An 18,711-nucleotide genomic window follows, 5' to 3' on the forward strand; every position below is an offset into this window, starting at 1 on the left:
TGATTAGAATGGATGGCTTTGAGGTATGTAGGGAAGAGGTCTGGGGAATACTGGAAAGGGTGAAAATAGATAAGTTCCCTGGGCCTGATGGCATTTATCCTAGGATCCTCTGGGAAGCTAGGGAGGAGATAGCGGAGCCATTGGCCTTGATTTTTATGTCGTCGTTGTCTACAGGAATAGTGCCAGAAGACTGGAGGATAGCGAATGTGGTCCCCTTGTTCAAGAAGGGGAGTAGGGATAGCCCTAGTAACTATAGGCCAGTGAGTCTCACTTCTATTGTGGGCAAAGTCTTAGACAGAATTGTAAGGGATAGGATTTATGAACATCTGGATAGGAATAATGTGATCAAGGATAGTCAGCATGGTTTTGTGAAGGGCAGGTCGTGTCTCACAAACCTTATTAAGTTCTTTGAGAAGGTGACCAAGGAAGTGGACGAGGGTAAAGCAGTAGATGTGGTGTATATGGATTTTAGCAAGGCGTTCAATAAGGTACCCCATGGTAGGCTACTGCAAAAATTACGGTGGTATGGCATTGAGGGTGCATTAGAGGTTTGGATTAGGAATTGGCTGGCTGGAAGGAGACAAAGGGTAGTAGTTGATGGTAAAGGTTCATCTTGGAGTGCAGTTACTAGCGGTGTTCCACAAGGATCTGTTTTGGGACCATTACTGTTTGTCATTTTTATAAATGACTTGGAGGAGGGGCTTGAAGGCTGGGTGAGCAAGTTTGCGGATGATACGAAAGTCGGTGGAGTTGTGGACAGCGAAGAAGGATGTGGCAGGTTACAGCGGGATATAGATAAGTTGCAGAGCTGGGCAGAAATGTGGCAAATGGAGTTCAATGTAGCTAAGTGTGAAGTCATTCACTTTGGTAAGAGTAACAAGAAGATGGATTACTGGGCTAATGGTAGGCTACTTGGTAGTGTGGATGAGCAGAGGGATCTTGGTGTCCATGTACACAGATCTCTGAAAGTTGCCACCCAGGTAAATAGTGCTGTGAAGAAGGCATATGGTGTACTGGGCTTTATTGGTAGAGGAATTGAGTTCTGGACTCCTGAGGTCATGTTGCAGTTGTATAAGACTCTGGTGCAGCCTCATCTGGAGTATTGTGTGCAGTTTTGGTCGCCATACTATAGGAAGGATGTGGAGACACTGGAACGGGTGCAGAGGAGATTTACCAGGATGTTGCCTGGCATGGTAGGAAGATCGTATGAGGAAAGGCTGAGGCACTTGGGGCAGTTCTCATTGGAGAAAAGAAGGTTTCGGGGAGATTTGATGGAGGTGTACAAGATGATTAGGGGTTTAGATAGGGTTGACAGTGAGAACCTTTTTCCGCGTATGGAGTCAGCTGTTACTAGGGGACACAGCTTTAAATTAAGGGGAGGTTGGTATAGGACAGATGTTAGGGGTAGATTCTTTACTCAGCGGGTTGTGAGTTCATGGAATGCCCTGCCAGGAGCAGTGGTGGACTCTCCCTCTTTATGGTCATTCAAGCGGGCATTGGAAAGGCATATGGAAGTTATTGGGCTAGTGTAGGTTAGGTAGGATTTGGTCGGCGCAACATCGAGGGCCGAAGGGCCTGTACTATGCTGTATTTTCCTATGTTCTATGTTCTAAAGTGTCCATTGTGGGTTTTTTCCCCCCTCTTTGAACCATTCTTCATATGTTATTTACAACAAATATACAGCCTACTTTTGAAAAAGCTTCAGAACGTTACCTCTCCCTCCTCTGTGAATATGGAATCAGCTTTCCGAGGGTCAAAGTGTTTGATCAGCAAATTTTTCAAATGATTTTCAACAGTCTCCTGAACATGTGATGGCTCAACCCCTGAAAGAGATACAAGTTGCGCTAGATTTCAGACAAACAAAACAGGCATGCCGCTCTGTACTTTAGCAATACAACTCAGTATTGCTAGATATAGAGATTTGCCAGAAAATATCCAGCTCAATAAAATCCAAAGACATTGGATACAGCCCAACTCAACCAGACCAAAGGACCTGGACCTCATTATCCAGACCAGCCAGTCAAAAAGAATAAGATCAGAGGACATCCCTACCAGCTCTGAGGGGGTGGGTGGTGGGATCTCTCTCTTTCACCTCAGTCTCCTCCAATGGGTTGAGGAGAGTAAAAATCAATTAAGATCCCAAGTCATAATCACAAAGCTGCACATGTTCAAAGGGTGAGAAGGGAATTAGTGTGGACTATTTTCCCCTTTTTGTTCAATTGGTCTGCCACCCCTGAGGAACAATGGCCACTTGGATAAGGTACAGAAAGCTAACCAAAGAATAAAATCGCTCCGAAATGTCAACTCAAGATGCATCTCAACCAGGGTGAGGTAAAAACCAGAAACCACCTCAAATGGGAGAGAACCATGGAGGAGGGCTGAAGCTGAATCTCTTGTTAACATCAGTGACAGCTTCTGAGAGCACCGAGGCCCAACACAGCACACTCGGAGCCATAGCTAAAAGAACCTGATAGCCTCCACAAAAAGAGATGAGCGAGTTGTCCTCAATACATGTAGGGAGGTTAGGAATAATGCAGCGATCTCTAAGGAGGGTGCCTGTAACCAGAAAGGTGGATTGAAGTGTGTATACTTCAATGCCAGAAGTATAAGGAATAAGGTAGGTGAACTTGCAGCGTGGGTTGGTACCTGGGACTTCGATGTTGTGGCCATTACAGAGACGTGGGTAGAACAGGGACAAGAATGGCTGTTGCACGTTCCAGGGTTCAAATGTTTTAGTAGGATCAGACATGGGGGTAAAAAAGGGGGAGGCGTGGCATTACTTGTCAAAGACAGTATCACAGCAGTGGAATGGACGATGGAAGAGGACTTGCCATCTGAGGTAGTTTGGGCTGAGGTTAGAAATAGGAAAGGTGAGGTCACCCTGTTAGGTGTTTTCTACAGGCCTCCTAATAGTCCTAGAGAAGTAGAGGATAATATTGCGAGGATGATTCAGGAAAAGAGTGAAGGTAGCAGGGTGGTTATTATGGGGGACTTTAACTTCCCAGATATTGACTGGGAGAGCTATAGCTCGAGTTCATTAGATGGGTCGGTGTTTGTACAATGTGTGCAGGAGGGTTTGCTGACACAATATGTCGACAGGCCAACAAGAGGGGAGGCTATATTGGATTTGGTTCTAGGTAATGAACCAGGCCAGGTGTTAGATTTGGAGGTAGGTGAGCACTTCGGGGACAGTGACCACAACTCGGTGACTTTTACTTTAGTGATGGAGAGGGATAATCGTGCGCCGCAGGGCAAGAGCTATAGCTGGGGGCAGGGAAATTATGATGCTGTGAGGCATGACTTAGGATGTGTGGATTGGAAAAACAGGCTTCAAGAGAAGAACACTAATGAGATGTGGGGATTGTTCAAGGAGCAGCTACTGCGTGTCCTCGATAGGTATGTACCAGTCAGGCATGGTGTAAAGGGCCTTGTGAGGCAGCCGTGGTTTAGTAAGGAATTGGAGTCCCTTGTGAAAGGGAAGAAGGCGGCATATGTAAAGATGAGGCGTGAAGGTTCAGTAGGGGCGATAGAGAGTTATAAGGTAGCCAGGAAGGAGCTAAAGAGGGAGCTAAGAGAAGCGAGAAGGGGACATGAAAAGTCTTTAGCTGGTAGGATTTGGGAAAACCCAAAGGCTTTCTATAGGTATGTCAAGAATAAAAGGATGACTAGGGTAGGTATCGGTCCAGTCAAGGATAGTAGTGGGAAGTTGTGTGTGGAGGCGGAGGAGATTGGAGAAACATTAAATCAGTACTTTTCATCAGTATTCACTCAGGAACAGGACACTGTTGCTGATGTGAATATGGAATCACAAATAATTAGAATGGATGCCCTGGAAATATGCAGGGAAGAGGTTTTGGGAATATTGGAAAGGATGAATATAGATAAGTCTCCTGGGCCTGATGGCATTTACCCCAGAATCCTATGGGAAGCTAGGGAGGAGATAGCAGAGCCATTGGCCTGGATTTTTATGTCGTCATTGTCAACGGGAATAGTACCAGAGGACTGGAGGATAGCGAATGTGGTCCCATTGTTCAAGAAAGGGAGTAGGGATAGCCCTAGTAACTATAGGCCAGTGAGTCTGACTTCAGTGGTGGGCAAAGTCTTAGAGAGAATGGTAAGGCATAAGATTTATGAACATCTGGGTAGGAATAACGTGATCAGGGATAGCCAGCATGGTTTTGTGAAGGGCAGGTCGTGCCTCACAAACCTTATTGAGTTCTTTGAGAAGGTGACTAAGGAAGTGGATGAGGGTAAAGCAGTAGATGTTGTGTATATGGATTTTAGTAAGGCGTTCGATAAGGTTCCCCATGGTAGGCTAATGCTAAAACTACGGAGGTATGGCATTGAGGATACATTAGAGGTTTGGATTAGGAATTGGCTGGCTGGAAGGAGACAGAGGGTAGTAGTTGATGGATTATGTTCATCTTGGAGCGCAGTTACTAGCGGTGTACCACAAGGATCTGTTTTGGGACCATTGCTTTTTGTTATCTTTATAAATGATCTAGAGGAAGGACTTGAAAGCTGGGTAAGCAAGTTTGCGGATGACACAAAAGTCGGTGGAGTTGTGGATAGTGAGGAAGGAAGTGGTAGGTTACAGCGGGATATAGATAAGTTGCAGAGCTGGGCGGAAATGTGGCAAATGGAATTCAATGTAGCTAAGTGCGAAGTCGTTCACTTTGGTAGGAATAACAAGATGATGGATTACTGGGCTAATGGTAGGCTACTTGGTAGTGTGGATGAGCAGAGGGATCTTGGTGTCCATGTACACAGATCTCTGAAAGTTGCCACCCAGGTAAATAGTGCTGTGAGGAAGGCATATGGTGTACTGGGCTTTATTGGCAGAGGAAATGAGTTCCGGAGTCCTGAGGTCATGTTGCAGTTGTATAAGACTCTGGTGAGGCCTCATCTGGAGTATTGTGTGCAGTTTTGGTCGCCATACTATAGGAAGGATGTGGAAGCTTTAGAACGAGTGCAGAGGAGGTTTACCAGGATGTTGCCTGGAATGGTAGGAAAATCTTATGAGGAAAGGCTGAGGCACTTGGGGCTGTTCTCATTGGAGAAGAGAAGGTTTAGGGGAGATCTGATAGAAGTGTATAAGATGATTAGGGGTTTAGATAGGGTAGATACTAAGAACCTTTTACCGCTAATGGAGTCAGGTGTTACTAGGGGACATAGCTTTAAATTAAGGGGTGGTAGGTATAGGACAGATGTTAGGGGTAGATTCTTCACACAGCGGGTTGTGAGTTCATGGAATGCCCTGCCCGTATCAGTGGTGAACTCTCCTTCTTTATGGTCATTTAAGCGGGCATTGGATAGGCATTTGGAAGTTATTGGGCTAGTATAGGTTAGGTAGGATTCGGTCGGCGCAACATTGAGGGCCGAAGGGCCTGTACTGCGCTGTATCCTTCTATGTTCTATGTACATTCAACTTGTTTGCTCGGCTTTGTTGGATTACCTAGTGCAGGCCAGGCATTACCTGTCTGAATCAGCCACTCTGCCAACAGGTTTACAGTCTGTGCTACTGCTGTATAATTCTCAGAAAGCATCTGGATCACATGTTCTGGAGAGCCCCCTGCCTGGAAATACCTGGAGAAATGAAACAATATAATCAAGGTCAAATACCATCACAAACCAAACCGCACAGGGTCAGTGCTCAGGATTAGTGGGTGCATTTTGGAGATGACAGTCGCACTCTGACCGCCCTGCACTTTATGTCTATTTTCTGAAAGGTTTCATATTTCTATGAAGCATATGGTGCAGTCCATAGGTTATGTCACTAACGAAAATGGATAATCAGACCCCAGCATGATTATGATAAATGGAATACCAAAATGTTTCTCAGGACTGGCTGTCTGTGCCACAGGAATCACTCTGTAGGTTCTGGAAAAATAGAAAATGATCGATTTTTACTCGGCATGGATGGGTCGTGATTGGAATTCAACCCAAGTTTCAAATGTTAAATTTATACCTATTCAATATCTAGGTCTCATCTCCAAAATGAGCATTCTTGAATGTTGGGATTTAAAATTCTTCCATCAATACATTAGTTAGAAGTTTGGTGCCACACTGTGGTGAGGAATGTATACTACAAACCTACAAGACATTCAATAGCTCACCACGTTTTTCCCCCAGAAATCCCTTGACAAAGTAACTACAGAAGAGACAATAAAAGGGAGTACGGAACAAGGGAATGTTAGAAACTTCAATGAAAACTAGCCAGAAGGAAGGACACGGTGAATCTGAAAAACAGATAGTATCTCAGAGCAGTTGAAAGTGAGTATCACAAAGGCTGTTTCTGGGAACATCACTGATCAAAAGTGTCTTTAAATGATTAAAAGGTTTCTGTCAAATCAGAAAAAAGGTGCCTAAAGGCTATATTGATTTTCAAAAGGGACTTTGTGCCAATGGCTTGGATTTAGTGAAGTAAGTAGCAAAGCCTCAAGAAATTATGGTTGAGAGTTGAACGCTTGCCAAAGAACCGGAGAACAACAAATGTAGTAATTATTTTAAGAAAATAATGGAGAGAAAACACAACACAAGTAATCATGGACCAGACAAACAGGAGAAGAAAATTTAATTTAGAAATAAATATGTAAATAGGTGAAGAAAAGAATGAGAAACAGTTAACATCAATTTCTGCAAGGAAAACTGCACTTGCCAAACTTGGGAAGTGGTTTTGAGGAAGTGACAGAAAGGGATGATTGTAGCGGGCTATATGGTGGATATGGTGTACTTCGGTCTTCAATAAGGCATCACAGAACAAGGTTGCGAGTAGAAATTGGGGAGCAGTGTGGATAAAATAAAAGAAGTTAGAAGGAAAGTAAAAGACTAAGTAGTTCCTCAGAGCAGTTGGGAATGGACAGCGAGTGTCCCATGGTATGCTGCTTTGGCACTTCGACTCACTTCTGGTTATACAAATTAGATTAGATTGGATTAGATTCCCTACAGTGTGGAAACAGGGCCTTCTGCCCAACAAGTCCACACCGACCCTCCGAAGAGTAGCCCACCCAGTCCCATTTCCCTCTGGCTAATGCACCTAACACTATGGGCAATTTAGCATGGCCAATTCACTTGACCTGCACATCTTTGGACTTGTGGGAGGAAACTGGAGCACCTGGAGGAAACCCACGCAGACACAGGAAGAATGTGCAAGATACTCCTCATCCTTCTAAACTCCATCAAGTATCCACCCAGAGAACTCAAACCTTCCTCATATGTTAAGCTTTTCATTCTTGGGACCATTCTTGTGTGAACCTCCTCTGAACACGGTCCAGGACTAGTACATCCTTCCTGAGATAAGGTGTCCAAAACTACTCAAATACTCCAAATGTGGTCCGACCTGAGATTTATACAGCCTTAGAAGTACAAGTCAAAAAGTGTGGTGCTGGAAAAGCACAGCCTGTCAGGAAGCATCTGAGGAGCAGGAGAGTCAACGTGATAAGTTCTGGAGCACAGGCCCTCAGTACTGTTGCTTGAATGTTGCCAGGGCCCATAGTCCTTGAAGCACCCAGTGCCTCTCCCCACCCTACCCCACAATCTGGTTTACTCGGTTTGCTTTCAGCAAAACTGTCCATTATGTGGAGTGATTTGAACTGGCTGAAGACTGGGATCTGAGATGCTGGGCACCACTGGAGGAAGCATGAAGTAGAGTGTGGGATATGCCCAGCCAAGAGGTTGCAGATTGTATTGCAGTACAGTTCTGCAGCTACTGATGGTCCAGTCAAGTTACTAGACCTGTTCAAAGTCTGGCCCTTTAGCATGGTGATAATGCCACCCAACACTATGGTGTGCAAAGATGGGACTTTACCTCTACAAGGACTGTAGGAGAAAGTGAGGACTGCAGATGCTGGAGATCAGAGCTGAAAATGTGTTGCTGGAAAAGTGCAGCAGGTCAGGCAGCATCCAAGGAGCAGGAAAATCGACGTTTTGGGCATGAGCCCTTCTTCAGGAATGAGGAAAGTGAGCCAAGCAGGCTAAGATAAAAGGTAGGGAGGGGGGACTTGGGGGAGGGGCGTTGAAAATGCAATAGATGGAAGGAGGTTAAGGTGAGGGTGATAGGCCGGGGTGGGGGCAGAGAGGTCAGGAAGAAGATTGCAGGTTATGAAGGTGGTGCTGAGTTCGAGGGTTGGGACTGAGACAAGGTGGGGGGAGGGGAAATGAGGAAACTGGAGAAATCTGAGTTCATCCCTTGTATGTGGAGGGTTCCTAGGCGGAAGATGAGGCGCTCTTCCTCCAGCCGTCGTGTTGCTATGGTCTGGCGATGGAGAAGTCCAAGGACCTGCATGTCCTTGGTGGAGTGGGAGTGGGAGTTGAAGTGTTGAGCTACGGGCTGGTGGGTTGGTTGGTCCAGGTGTCCTAAAAGTATTCTCTGAAATGTTTCGCAAGTAGACAGCCTGTCTCCCCAATATAGAGGAGGCCACATCGGGTGCAGCAGATGCAGTAAATGATGTGGAGGTACAGGTGAATTTGTGGTGGATATGGAAGGATCCCTTGGGGCCTTGGAGGGAAGTAAGGGGGGAGGCAAGTTTTGCATTTCTTGCGGTTGCAGGGGAAGGTGGCGGGAGTGGAGGTTGGGTTGGTGGGGGGTGTGGACCTGACGAGGGAGTCACGGAGGGAGTGGTCTTTTCGGAATGCTGATGGGGAGGGGAGGGAAATATATCCCTGGTGCTGGGGTCCGTTTGGAGATGGCAGAAAAGATGACGGATGATACGATGTATATGGAGGTTGGTGGGGTGATAAGTGAGGACCAGTGGGGTTGTGTCGTGATGGCAGTTGGAGGGGCGGGGCTCAAGGGTGGAGGAGATGCGTTGGAGAACATCGTCGATCACGTCTGGGAGGAATTTGCGGTCTTTGAAGAGTGAGGCCATCTGGGTTGTTCAGTGTTGGAATTGGTCCTCCTGGGAGCAGATGCGGCGGAGATGAAGGAATTGGGAATATGGGATGGTGTTTTTACAGGGGGCAGCGTGGGAGGAGGTGTAGTCTAGGCAGCTGTGGGAGTCGGTCGGTAGTAAATGTCCGTGTTGATTCGGTCGCCCAAGACAGAAATGGAGAGGTCTAGGAAGGGGAGGGGAGTCTGAGACGGTCCAGGTAAATTTGAGGTCAGGGTGGAAGGCGTTGGTAAAGTGGATGAACTGTTCAACCTCCTCGTGGGAGGGTACTGGTTGGTACGGTGGGAAAAGAAGAAGCAGAGGGCTTTGAGTCCTTCGTGACGGGAGATGGAGGTGTACAGGGATGGGATGTCCATGGTGAAGATAAGGCGTTGGGGACCGGGGAAGCGAAAATCATGGAGGAGATGGAGGGCGTGGGTGGTGTCCCGAACGTAGGTGGGGAGTTTTTGGACTAAGGGGGACAGGACTGTGTCGAGGTATGCAGAGATGTGTTCGGTGGGGCAGGAGCAGGCTGAGACAATGGATCGGCCGGGACAGTCAGGTTTGTGGATTTTGTGCAGGAGGTAGAAACAGGCGGTGCAGGGTTGTGGGACTGAGAGGTTGGAGATGGTGGATGGGAGATCTCCTGAGGTGATGAGGTTATGGATGGTCTGGGAGATGATGGTTTGGTGGTGGGGGTCATGGTCAAGTGGGCAGTAGAAGGAAGTGTCCGTGAGCTGGCGTTTAGCCTCAGCGGTGTAAAGATCGGTGGGCCAAACTACCGCGCCTCCCTTGTCTACCGGTTTGATAGTGAGGTTGGGGTTGGAACAGAAGGTGTGGAGGGCTGCACGCTGCGAGGGTGAGAGGTTGGAGTGAGTGAGAGGGTGGAGAGGTTGAGGCAATTAATGTGGCGGCGGCAGTTGGCTGTGAAGAGATCGAGGGCAGGGAAGAGGCCAGCACGGGGTGTCCAGGTGGATGGGGTGTGTTGGAGGCGGGAGAATGGGCCGTCAGAGGGTGGGCGAGAATCCTGGTTGAAGAAGTAGGCGCGGAGGCGAAGGCAGCGGAAGAAATGCTCGATGTCTCGCCGCGTGTTGAACTCGTTAATCCGAGAGCGTAGAGGAATGAAGGTGAGGCCTCTACTGAGAACTGATCTTTCATCCTCAGAGAGAGGCAGCTCTGGAGGGATGGTGAAAACACGGCAGGGCTGGGAGCTTGGGCCTGGTGTGGGGCTGGAGCTGGGAGTGGGGACAGGGTTAGGTGTGAGGGCGGGGATGGAGATCGGGGTGGGGCACCAGGACAGTACCCCACTGGTCCTCACCTACCACCCCACCAACCACCATATACATCGTATCATCCATCGTCATTTCCGCCACCTCCAAACGGATCCCACCACCAGGGATATATTTCCCTCCCCTACCCTATCAGCGTTCCGAAAAGACCACTCCCTCCGTGACTCCCTCGTCAGGTCCACACCCCCACCAACCCAACCTCCACTCCCGCCACCTTCCCCTGCAACCGCAAGAAATGCAAAACTTGCCTCCCCCCCTTACTTCCCTCCAAGGCCCCAAGGGATCCTTCCATATCCACCACAAATTCACCTGCACCTCCACACACATCATTTACTGCATTCGCTGCGCCCAATGTGACCCCCTCTATGAGACAGGCCGCCTACTTGCGGAACGTTTCAGAGAACACCTCTGAGACACCTGGACCAACCAACCCAACCACCCCATGGCTCAACACTTCAACTCCCCCTCCCACTCCACCAAGGACATGCAGGTCTTTGGACTCCTCCATCGCCAGACCATAGCAACACGATGGCTGGAGGAAGAGAGCCTCATCTTTCGCCTAGGAACCCTCCAACCACAAGGGATGAACTCACATTTCTCCAGTTTCCTCATTTCCCCTTCCCCCACCTTGTCTCAGTCCCAACCCTGCAAACTCAGCACCACCTTCATAACCTGCAATCTTCTTTCTGACCTCTCCTCTCTGTTAGGACAGGACTTCTGTCCCCGTGTTCGTTTGGAGGAGAGAGACTTTCACTACCTAACCTTAATAATGGATACCAACAGCCCCCACCCCACTCCGGCCTATCATCCTGACCTTATCACCCCCACCTTAGCCTCCTTCCACCTATTGCATTTTCAACGCCCTTTCCCCACCCCCCCCAAGTCCCTCCTCCCTACCTTTTATCTTAGTCTGCTTGGCACACTTTCCTCATTCCTGAAGAAGGGCTCATGACCGAAACGTCGATTCTCCTGCTCCTTGGATGCTGCCTGACCTGCTGCACTTTTCCAGCACCACATTTTCAGCTCTACAAGGACTGTGTGGAGGTTACTTCTGCTAATACTCATACAAAGATGCGTTTGCAACAGGTAGATTGGTGAGGATGAGGTAAAGTATGTTCTTTCCTCTCATTAGTTGCCTCACCACCTGCCATGGACCCAGTCTAGAAGCTACATCCTTTCGGATTTCACCAGTTTAGTAATTAGTGGTGCTTTTGAACCACTCTTGGTATTGAATACCGAAATTCCCCAACAGAGTACACACTACATCCCTGCCACCCTTAAAGCATTCTCCACATCATGTTCAACATTCTGGATTACTGATTCATCAGCCAAGGGAAGGACTGTATGTGATAATCAGGAGGAAGTCACCTGGTCTTTGTTGACAAAACCTAGCGTGTTTCATCTCACCAATTAGACCCAGTACCCCACCACAACCATCACACAACATTCCATATCAACCCAGACCCACTATCACTACAGGAGACGCACCTCAATTTCCTTTTAGACACTTTACAGCCTTGTGGATTCAACATTCAGTTCAACAATGTCAGAGCATGAAGTTTGTTCTCCATTTTTGTGCCCTACCCCACAATGTGGTTTACTTAGTTTGCTTTCAGCAGAACTGTCCAATTGCTCTTAAGACCTATCTCTATTCTACACAACTGTTGCTACTCCTTACAACTTTTGTTCTGTGACACCTGTGATTTCCTACCTACTTTACCCTCTAACCTTTCCCTGACCCGCCCTTCTGCTCCACTTGCCCCTCCCCATTTTTCTCTACAATATAAAACCCATCACTGTTCCACCTCTCCAGTTCTTAAAAAGGAGTCATACTGGACTCAAAATACTAACTCTACTTTTCTTTCCACAGATGCTGCAAGACCTTCCGAGTTTCTACACAACAGACATCTTTTCGGTTTACAGCATTGCACTTTTTTTTGCACAGTAAAAAGAGACTTCCTTTGTGGATGGAGGAATACCTAAAGGAGTGAGAATACCTTCAATATTTGTACTTGTGAAAGGAAACATTTTATTTCACCTGACCTGGAATGTGTTACATCTAAGTTAGATCCCGGAGTGGGTATATTCTCCTTGTTGTGACGCAGATAGTCGGCAGCTGATGCACGCTTTATAATCAATCCTAGCTGTGGAAGTTGATCAACTAGGAGAAAAGTGAGGACTGCAGATGCTGGAGATCAGGGTCAAAAAGAGTGGTGCTAGAAAAGCACAGCCAATCAGGCAGCATCCAAGGAGCAGGAGAGTCGACGTTTCGAACATAAATTCTTCATCAGGATTGAGGAATATTTCTGATGAAGAGCTTATGTTCAAAATGTCAACTCTTCTGCTCCTCAGATGATACCTGACCGGCTGTGCTTTTCCAGCACCACACCTTTTGACTGTGGAAGTTGATTGTCTTGTTCTAGTTTTAAACTCATTATTGAGATCCCCAGTGGCTTGTTACATTGTATTTACAACACAGAAATAGGTCATTCAGTCTAACTGGTCAATGCAACCATTTATGGTTCACATCAGCCTTCTGCCAATCTTCTTCCTTTAACTCTATCATCATATCCTCCAGTGAATAAAAGTGCTAGTATAATACTGAGGCACAAATGTTCAATACTGCTATGCCAAATTAACTGATCTCACCTATGAAACAACAGACAATTGGCAGGAGTTGTGGGGCTTGTGGGTGGGAGGTTGTGTGGGGGGTTGTGAGGGGGTGTTGGGGCATGGGGGGGGGTGTGGTGGAATTCCATTACAACATTAAGATTCATAGCATCTCTACACTGTGGACAGGTCATTCAGCCCACCGAGTCCACACCAACCCTCCAAACAGCATCTCACCCAGCTATGCCCCCTTACCCTATCCCTGCAACCCTGCATATCCTATATGCTAATCCACCTAGCCTAAACACTGCTGAACACAATGGGGAAATTTAGCATGGCCAATTCAACTAGCCTGCACATCTTTCAACTGCGGGAGGAAACCAGAGCACCCGGATGATACCCACACAGACATGGAGAGATCGTGCAAATTCCACACAGTCACCCAAGGCTGAAATCAAACCTGGGTCTATGGCACTGTGAAGCAGCAGTGCTAACCACTGAGCCTTCATGCCATCCAAATGGTTGAAGGTCCTGATTATAAATTGGTGTTAAATCCTATAGGACAGGAATGTCTCTGTATATGTCTAAACACTTGTAAAGTGTGTACTGCATACAAACCGCAAGCTAAACACAATAAGGTGCAGATGAAACAAATACAGCTGCAATGAAGGATCTGAACAAAAGACTGTTTCATTTTAACTACTAGAGCAGAAACTTACTCGAAAGAGAGAACAAAAACAATCTGGAAACTTCTGTCCGCACTGAGAGTGAAACAGTATGGAGTGTGGCTGGTCTCGGTTGTGAATGAAACAGTACTGAGTATGATGGTATCCGACTTGTCCATAGCTACAGGTTTCTCTTACCTTTTCAGTGTGTTGAATATAGGTGGCTCCATTATGTAGTCTCGGCTGGAAAATTTTTGCAGGCACTCCTGCTGCACCTCTGCATCATCTTCACCATCCCCCTCATCCTCATCGTGCTGTGTGAGAATATCACATTAATAGTCAGGCCAGGAACACGTTCCCTTTCAAACTCCCCTCTTTCTCTCCCTTTCTACTTTTCCTTCTTCTGAAGGCGCTGATTTAAACTTCAAACTTGAAGCTTTAAAACCCAAAAGGATGAGTCACCCTCAAGAGCAAGGAATTTTACAGAGGAAAGAGTACAGATAAGATAGAGCAAAATGTTGCATCTATATATTTTTCTATGATGCCTCGAACAGTAAAATACAACAAACTGCTTCGAAAGAATAAGTAAACAAACTGACACCAAGGAACACAAGACGATATTAGAACAAGTGACCAAAATTACTACACAAAGATTTCAAGTTTTAATCACAGAATCCCGAGTGTGGAAGCAGATTATTCAGCCCATCAAGTCCACACCGACCCCTTCAAAGAGCATCCCACCGAGACAACAACTATCGCTGTAACCCTCTATTTTCCATGGTTAATCTACCTAGCTTATAATCTGTGGACGCTATGGGCAATTTAGCATGGCCAATCCACCCTAGCCTGCACATCTTTGAACTGTAGGAGGAAACCAGAGCACCCGGCCTAAACCCACGCAGATATGAGGAGAACATCCAAAGTCCACACAGACAATCACTCAAGGCTGGAATCAAAACTAGGTCCCTGACACTGTGAAGCAGCAGTGAGCCACCCTTAAGCCTAACAGAGAAGCAGAAAGGTTTACGAAAAGATTTCCCGAGCCAAGGAAGCAAAATGGGCAGCGACGACAACAAAGATTGGAAGATGCCAGAATTAGAGGAATGTCGTGACCTAACAGCATGATGATAATAGTGATCATGAGTTCATCTAACTCACCATTAAGGAGAGCAATTGTCACTTTCAGAGCATCTGAGAGTCAATCGTGGCTTGAACCGGATTGGTTATAAATTAGCAGAAGTACTCAAATTGCCAGGGATAAAATGAGCCAGGGTCTGCAATCCTGACCAATATTTGATACTGCAAATATATGTTGGTATTATAAAAGTAATAGGAGGAACTCCAATGTTCCCATGAATCAAACGATCAGTTTTGTTACCACTGGCAAGTATCAAGGTGCTGTGTGTTTTTGAAACAATACTGTACCAGAGAGAGTTCAGAAAATGGGGCAGTGAGCCATACAGCAGGTGTAAAGACAGAGGCAATAAAGACTAAAGAACTACAGACTGAAAGGCCACTAGTTTCAAATTAGTAGTACATATCTTGCACATCATCCAGAAATATTTTAACTTCAGAGTCTTGCTGTAAATGTTGGTGAAGCTTCCAATGGCCTCATCCCCTGCGAAAACAGATTGCTTTTTGGGAAGCTGAGAATGGCGGTAAGGCCCCAATTCAGATTCTTGGGACTATGTTCATTCAGACATAGGGGTCACCTGATATTTGCAGGGATTCCTCAGAAACAGGTCAGTGTGTGTAAAAATATATATATATATATATTATATATATATTTGTGTTTTTGGAATAGATTATTATATACAGAGGAATACCTAGAAGATGGAGCTGTGGGGAATGAGCAATGAAGATTAAATACGTGCGAGTGGGTTTGGTCCATCCATCCATCCTGCCTGCCTGCCCCTCACCAGACCCCGCCTCCAGGTCGGTAAGCCACGCCCATAATTATCTCGCCCTCGCTCTCCCACTTCCGGTCCGCCCCTCAACTGGAGGCGCTGAACTCCCTAGCCCCGCCCCCTCTAACGGCTCCCCGCCGACATTCGCGGCCTAACTCGACACTGTCCATGGTGCAGGTGCGGAGCCTGATCCTCACCATGGAGCCATCCTGCTCCTCCCAGTCCGCAGCACTGCCGAAATACTCCTCGCTCATCCCTTTTGCACGGAGACCTCCTCACCCGCCGCCGCCAGTTGCCGCACGCTCAGTACACCTTTCTCCCATCGACTGAGGCGCAAACAGATGCACGGCCGGGCGGCAGGGACTCCCCCCGCCGCCAGCAGCAGCGACGACAGACATCCACCGACACTGCCATCTACAGCACTGGAGGAGCAACTACAGTCACCGCAATTGTGAACCAGAGCCTTTGCTTGTTGTTCGATAATAATTTTACATACGTGGTGATTTTAGCCTAACAAAGGTCTCACTGCCTTTCACAGGAAAGTTATAAAGCATCAAGTCATAAAAGGAAATATTAGGCGTGTTCATCAAAAGCTTGGATCAAATGCAGTAATATGTTTCAAGGACTGTCATGAAAGAGGAAAGGTGTAGAGACAGAGATATATGGGACCTGGGCAACTGAAGTCATACAGTCCTAGAGATACACAGCACTGAAACAGACCCTTGGGTTCATCTCGTCCATGCCGACCAGATATCTTAACCTAATCTAGTTCCCATTTGCCAGCACTTGGCCCACTTCCCTCCAAAGGAGAACGTAGAGGACTGCAGATGCTGGAGATCAGAGTCAAAAACTATGGCACTGGAAAAGCACAGCAGGAGAGTCAACGTTTCGAGCATAAAGCACTTCATCAGGAGATTCCAGCGCCACGCGTTTTGACCCCCATAGCCCTGTAAACCCTCCCAGTCATATACCCATCCTGATGCCTTTTAAATGTTAAAAATCACACAATACCGGGTTATTGTCCAACAGGTTTATTTGGAAATGCTAGTTTCCAGAGCGCTGCTCCTTCATCAGGTATCTAATGAAGGGCAGCACTCCAAAAGCTCATACTTCCAAATAAAGCTGTTGGACTATAACCTGGTGTTGTTTGATTTTCAGCTTTGTCCCCCCAGTTCAACGCTGGCACATCCACATCATGGCTTTTAGATGTTATAATTGTATTAGCCTCCACTACTTCCTCTGACAGCACTTTCCATACACGCACCACTCTCCGTGAAAATGTTGTCCCTTTGGTCCCTTTTAAACTTTTCCCCTCTCACCCTGAACCTATGCCCTCTAATTCTGGACTCCCCCACTCCAAGGAAAAGACCTCATCTAATTATCCTATCCATGCCCCTCCCAATTTTATAAATCTCTGCAAGGTCACCATTCAGCTTTCAACACCCAGGGAAAAAACCCCAGCCTATTCCTATAGCTCAAACCTTCCAACCCTGGCAACATCCTTGTAAATCTTTTCTGAACCTCTTCAAGGTTCACAACATCCTTCTGATAGGAGCCACAGCTACCCAAATGCTGGAGCTGTTAAAATGGGTGATCCTTGAATGTCAGTAAGTTGACAAGTGGCAAGTAACATTTCGCCAGACAAATACCGGGCTATGACCATCACCAATAAGACACAGTCTAACAGCCCGTCCCCCTCTTGACATTCAATGGCACAGCCATCAGTAAATATCCCACTATCAATATCTTCGGGGTTACCATTGATCAGAAACTCAGCTGGACCCGCCACATAAATGCAGTGACTACAACAGCAGATCAAGATACTGAGGGGTGTAACTCACCTCCTGATCCTCAAAGTCTATCCATCATCCACAAGGCACGAATTAGGAGTGTGATGGAATACTCCCCACTTGCTTTGATGGGTGCAGCTCCAACAACACTCAAGCTTGACACCATCCAGGACAAAGCAGCCGACTTGATTGGCACTGCATCCGCAAACATCCACTCGCTCCACACCAACGCTCAGTAGCAGAGTGTGTATTATCTACAATATGCACTGCAGAAATTCACCAAAGATCCTCAGACAGCACCTTCCAAATGCATAACCACTTCCCTCTAGAAGGAGGGCAGCTGATACGTAAGAACACCACCACCTGGAAGTTCCCAGCCAAGCCACTCACCATCCTGACTTGGAATTATAATGCTGTTCTGTCACCGTCACTGGGTCAAAATCTGAAATGGCCTTTCGAAGGGCATTATAGATCAACCCATAGCAGGTGGACTGCAACAGATCAAGAAGGCAGCTCACCATCACATTCTCAAGGGCAACTCAAGACGAGCAATAAATACTTGCCAGCCAGCAATGCCCACTTTCCATGAATGAATTTAAAAGAGTTGCACTATCACCTCTGAGTGGCAAGATTCTGGATTCAAGTACCACTCCATTGTAATGGATGAAGAAATGTTATACTGTTGGGGTTGCAGTCTATTAGCTGAGATTTTAATATGAGATCCCAATCTAGATTCTTGGAAGAATATAGTTTGTAGAACAGACGAATTAGTTATCCCCGGCTTTCTGGCCATCATTTATCCCTGGAACAGCATCATCTCAAAAAAATTGTCTAGTCACTCCCACATTTGAGCTTGCCATATGAAATGGTTGCATGTTCCTACATTATAACAATAATTATATTTCAGGAGTAATTATTTGTCTACAAAGCACTTTTGTCGTCCTGTTGTTGTGAAACCATAGAATGGTTATGCTAAAGAGGAGATTATTATGCCCACTATGTCAGTGCAGTTTCTCTGAAGAAGCAATTCACATAGTGCCACTCAACACTCATCTTCATCTGCCTTTTTCCCATTGCCTGGCAAATGTTTCCTTTTGTGATAATGCTCCAATTCCCTTTTGAGAATCTCAAATTGATCCTGCCACCGCAACACTCTCAGTCAGTGTTTTGCAGATCCTAAATACTTGATGCATGATTTTTTTTCTCTCATGCAGTATTGCTTCCATTGCCAGTTACTTAAACCAGTGGCCTCTGGTTCTCATGCTTCCACCAATGTTTTTCTCTTATCTCCCATGTTCAGACTTATTATTAATGAATTAATTTTTTGACTACTGTTTAACCTGAACCCGACAGTGTATTGTTCAATGTTTAATATAAAACCAAATTATATCGAAATTGTGAAAATGCAGTCAATTGCATTTGACCTCTGAAATTCAGCTTTTTTTAGGTTTGGCTGTAATGACATCAAATTCAAGCATACTTGGCAGAACCCAAAGTGAGTGAGGAGGTTATAATTCTTTATAGTACTTTCAAAGACACCTTCCATCAGCTCACCAATGATCAAGATTGGACTAATAAGACTG

At 46.4% G+C, this 18,711-nt stretch overlaps 1 protein-coding gene across 2 annotated transcripts in view; it reads right to left on the reverse strand.

The window, feature by feature from the left end:
* nelfcd (negative elongation factor complex member C/D) overlaps positions 1-15,724 on the reverse strand; it is a 46,659-nt gene extending 30,935 nt beyond the window's left edge. For both annotated transcript variants that reach the window (XM_060836262.1, XM_060836261.1), the window contains exons 1-4: positions 15,536-15,724; positions 13,630-13,745; positions 5,477-5,586; positions 1,714-1,823 (exon numbers count right to left, since the gene is read on the reverse strand). In XM_060836262.1, coding sequence (XP_060692245.1) covers positions 1,714-1,823; positions 5,477-5,586; positions 13,630-13,745; positions 15,536-15,592 — 393 coding nt within the window. In that variant the 5' untranslated portion in view covers positions 15,593-15,724. The remainder of the gene's footprint in view (positions 1-1,713; positions 1,824-5,476; positions 5,587-13,629; positions 13,746-15,535) is intronic.
* Between the last annotated feature and the right edge of the window lie 2,987 nt (positions 15,725-18,711).

Source organism: Hemiscyllium ocellatum, chromosome 15 (assembly GCF_020745735.1).
Source record: "Hemiscyllium ocellatum isolate sHemOce1 chromosome 15, sHemOce1.pat.X.cur, whole genome shotgun sequence".
Classification (NCBI taxonomy): Eukaryota; Metazoa; Chordata; class Chondrichthyes; order Orectolobiformes; family Hemiscylliidae; genus Hemiscyllium; species Hemiscyllium ocellatum.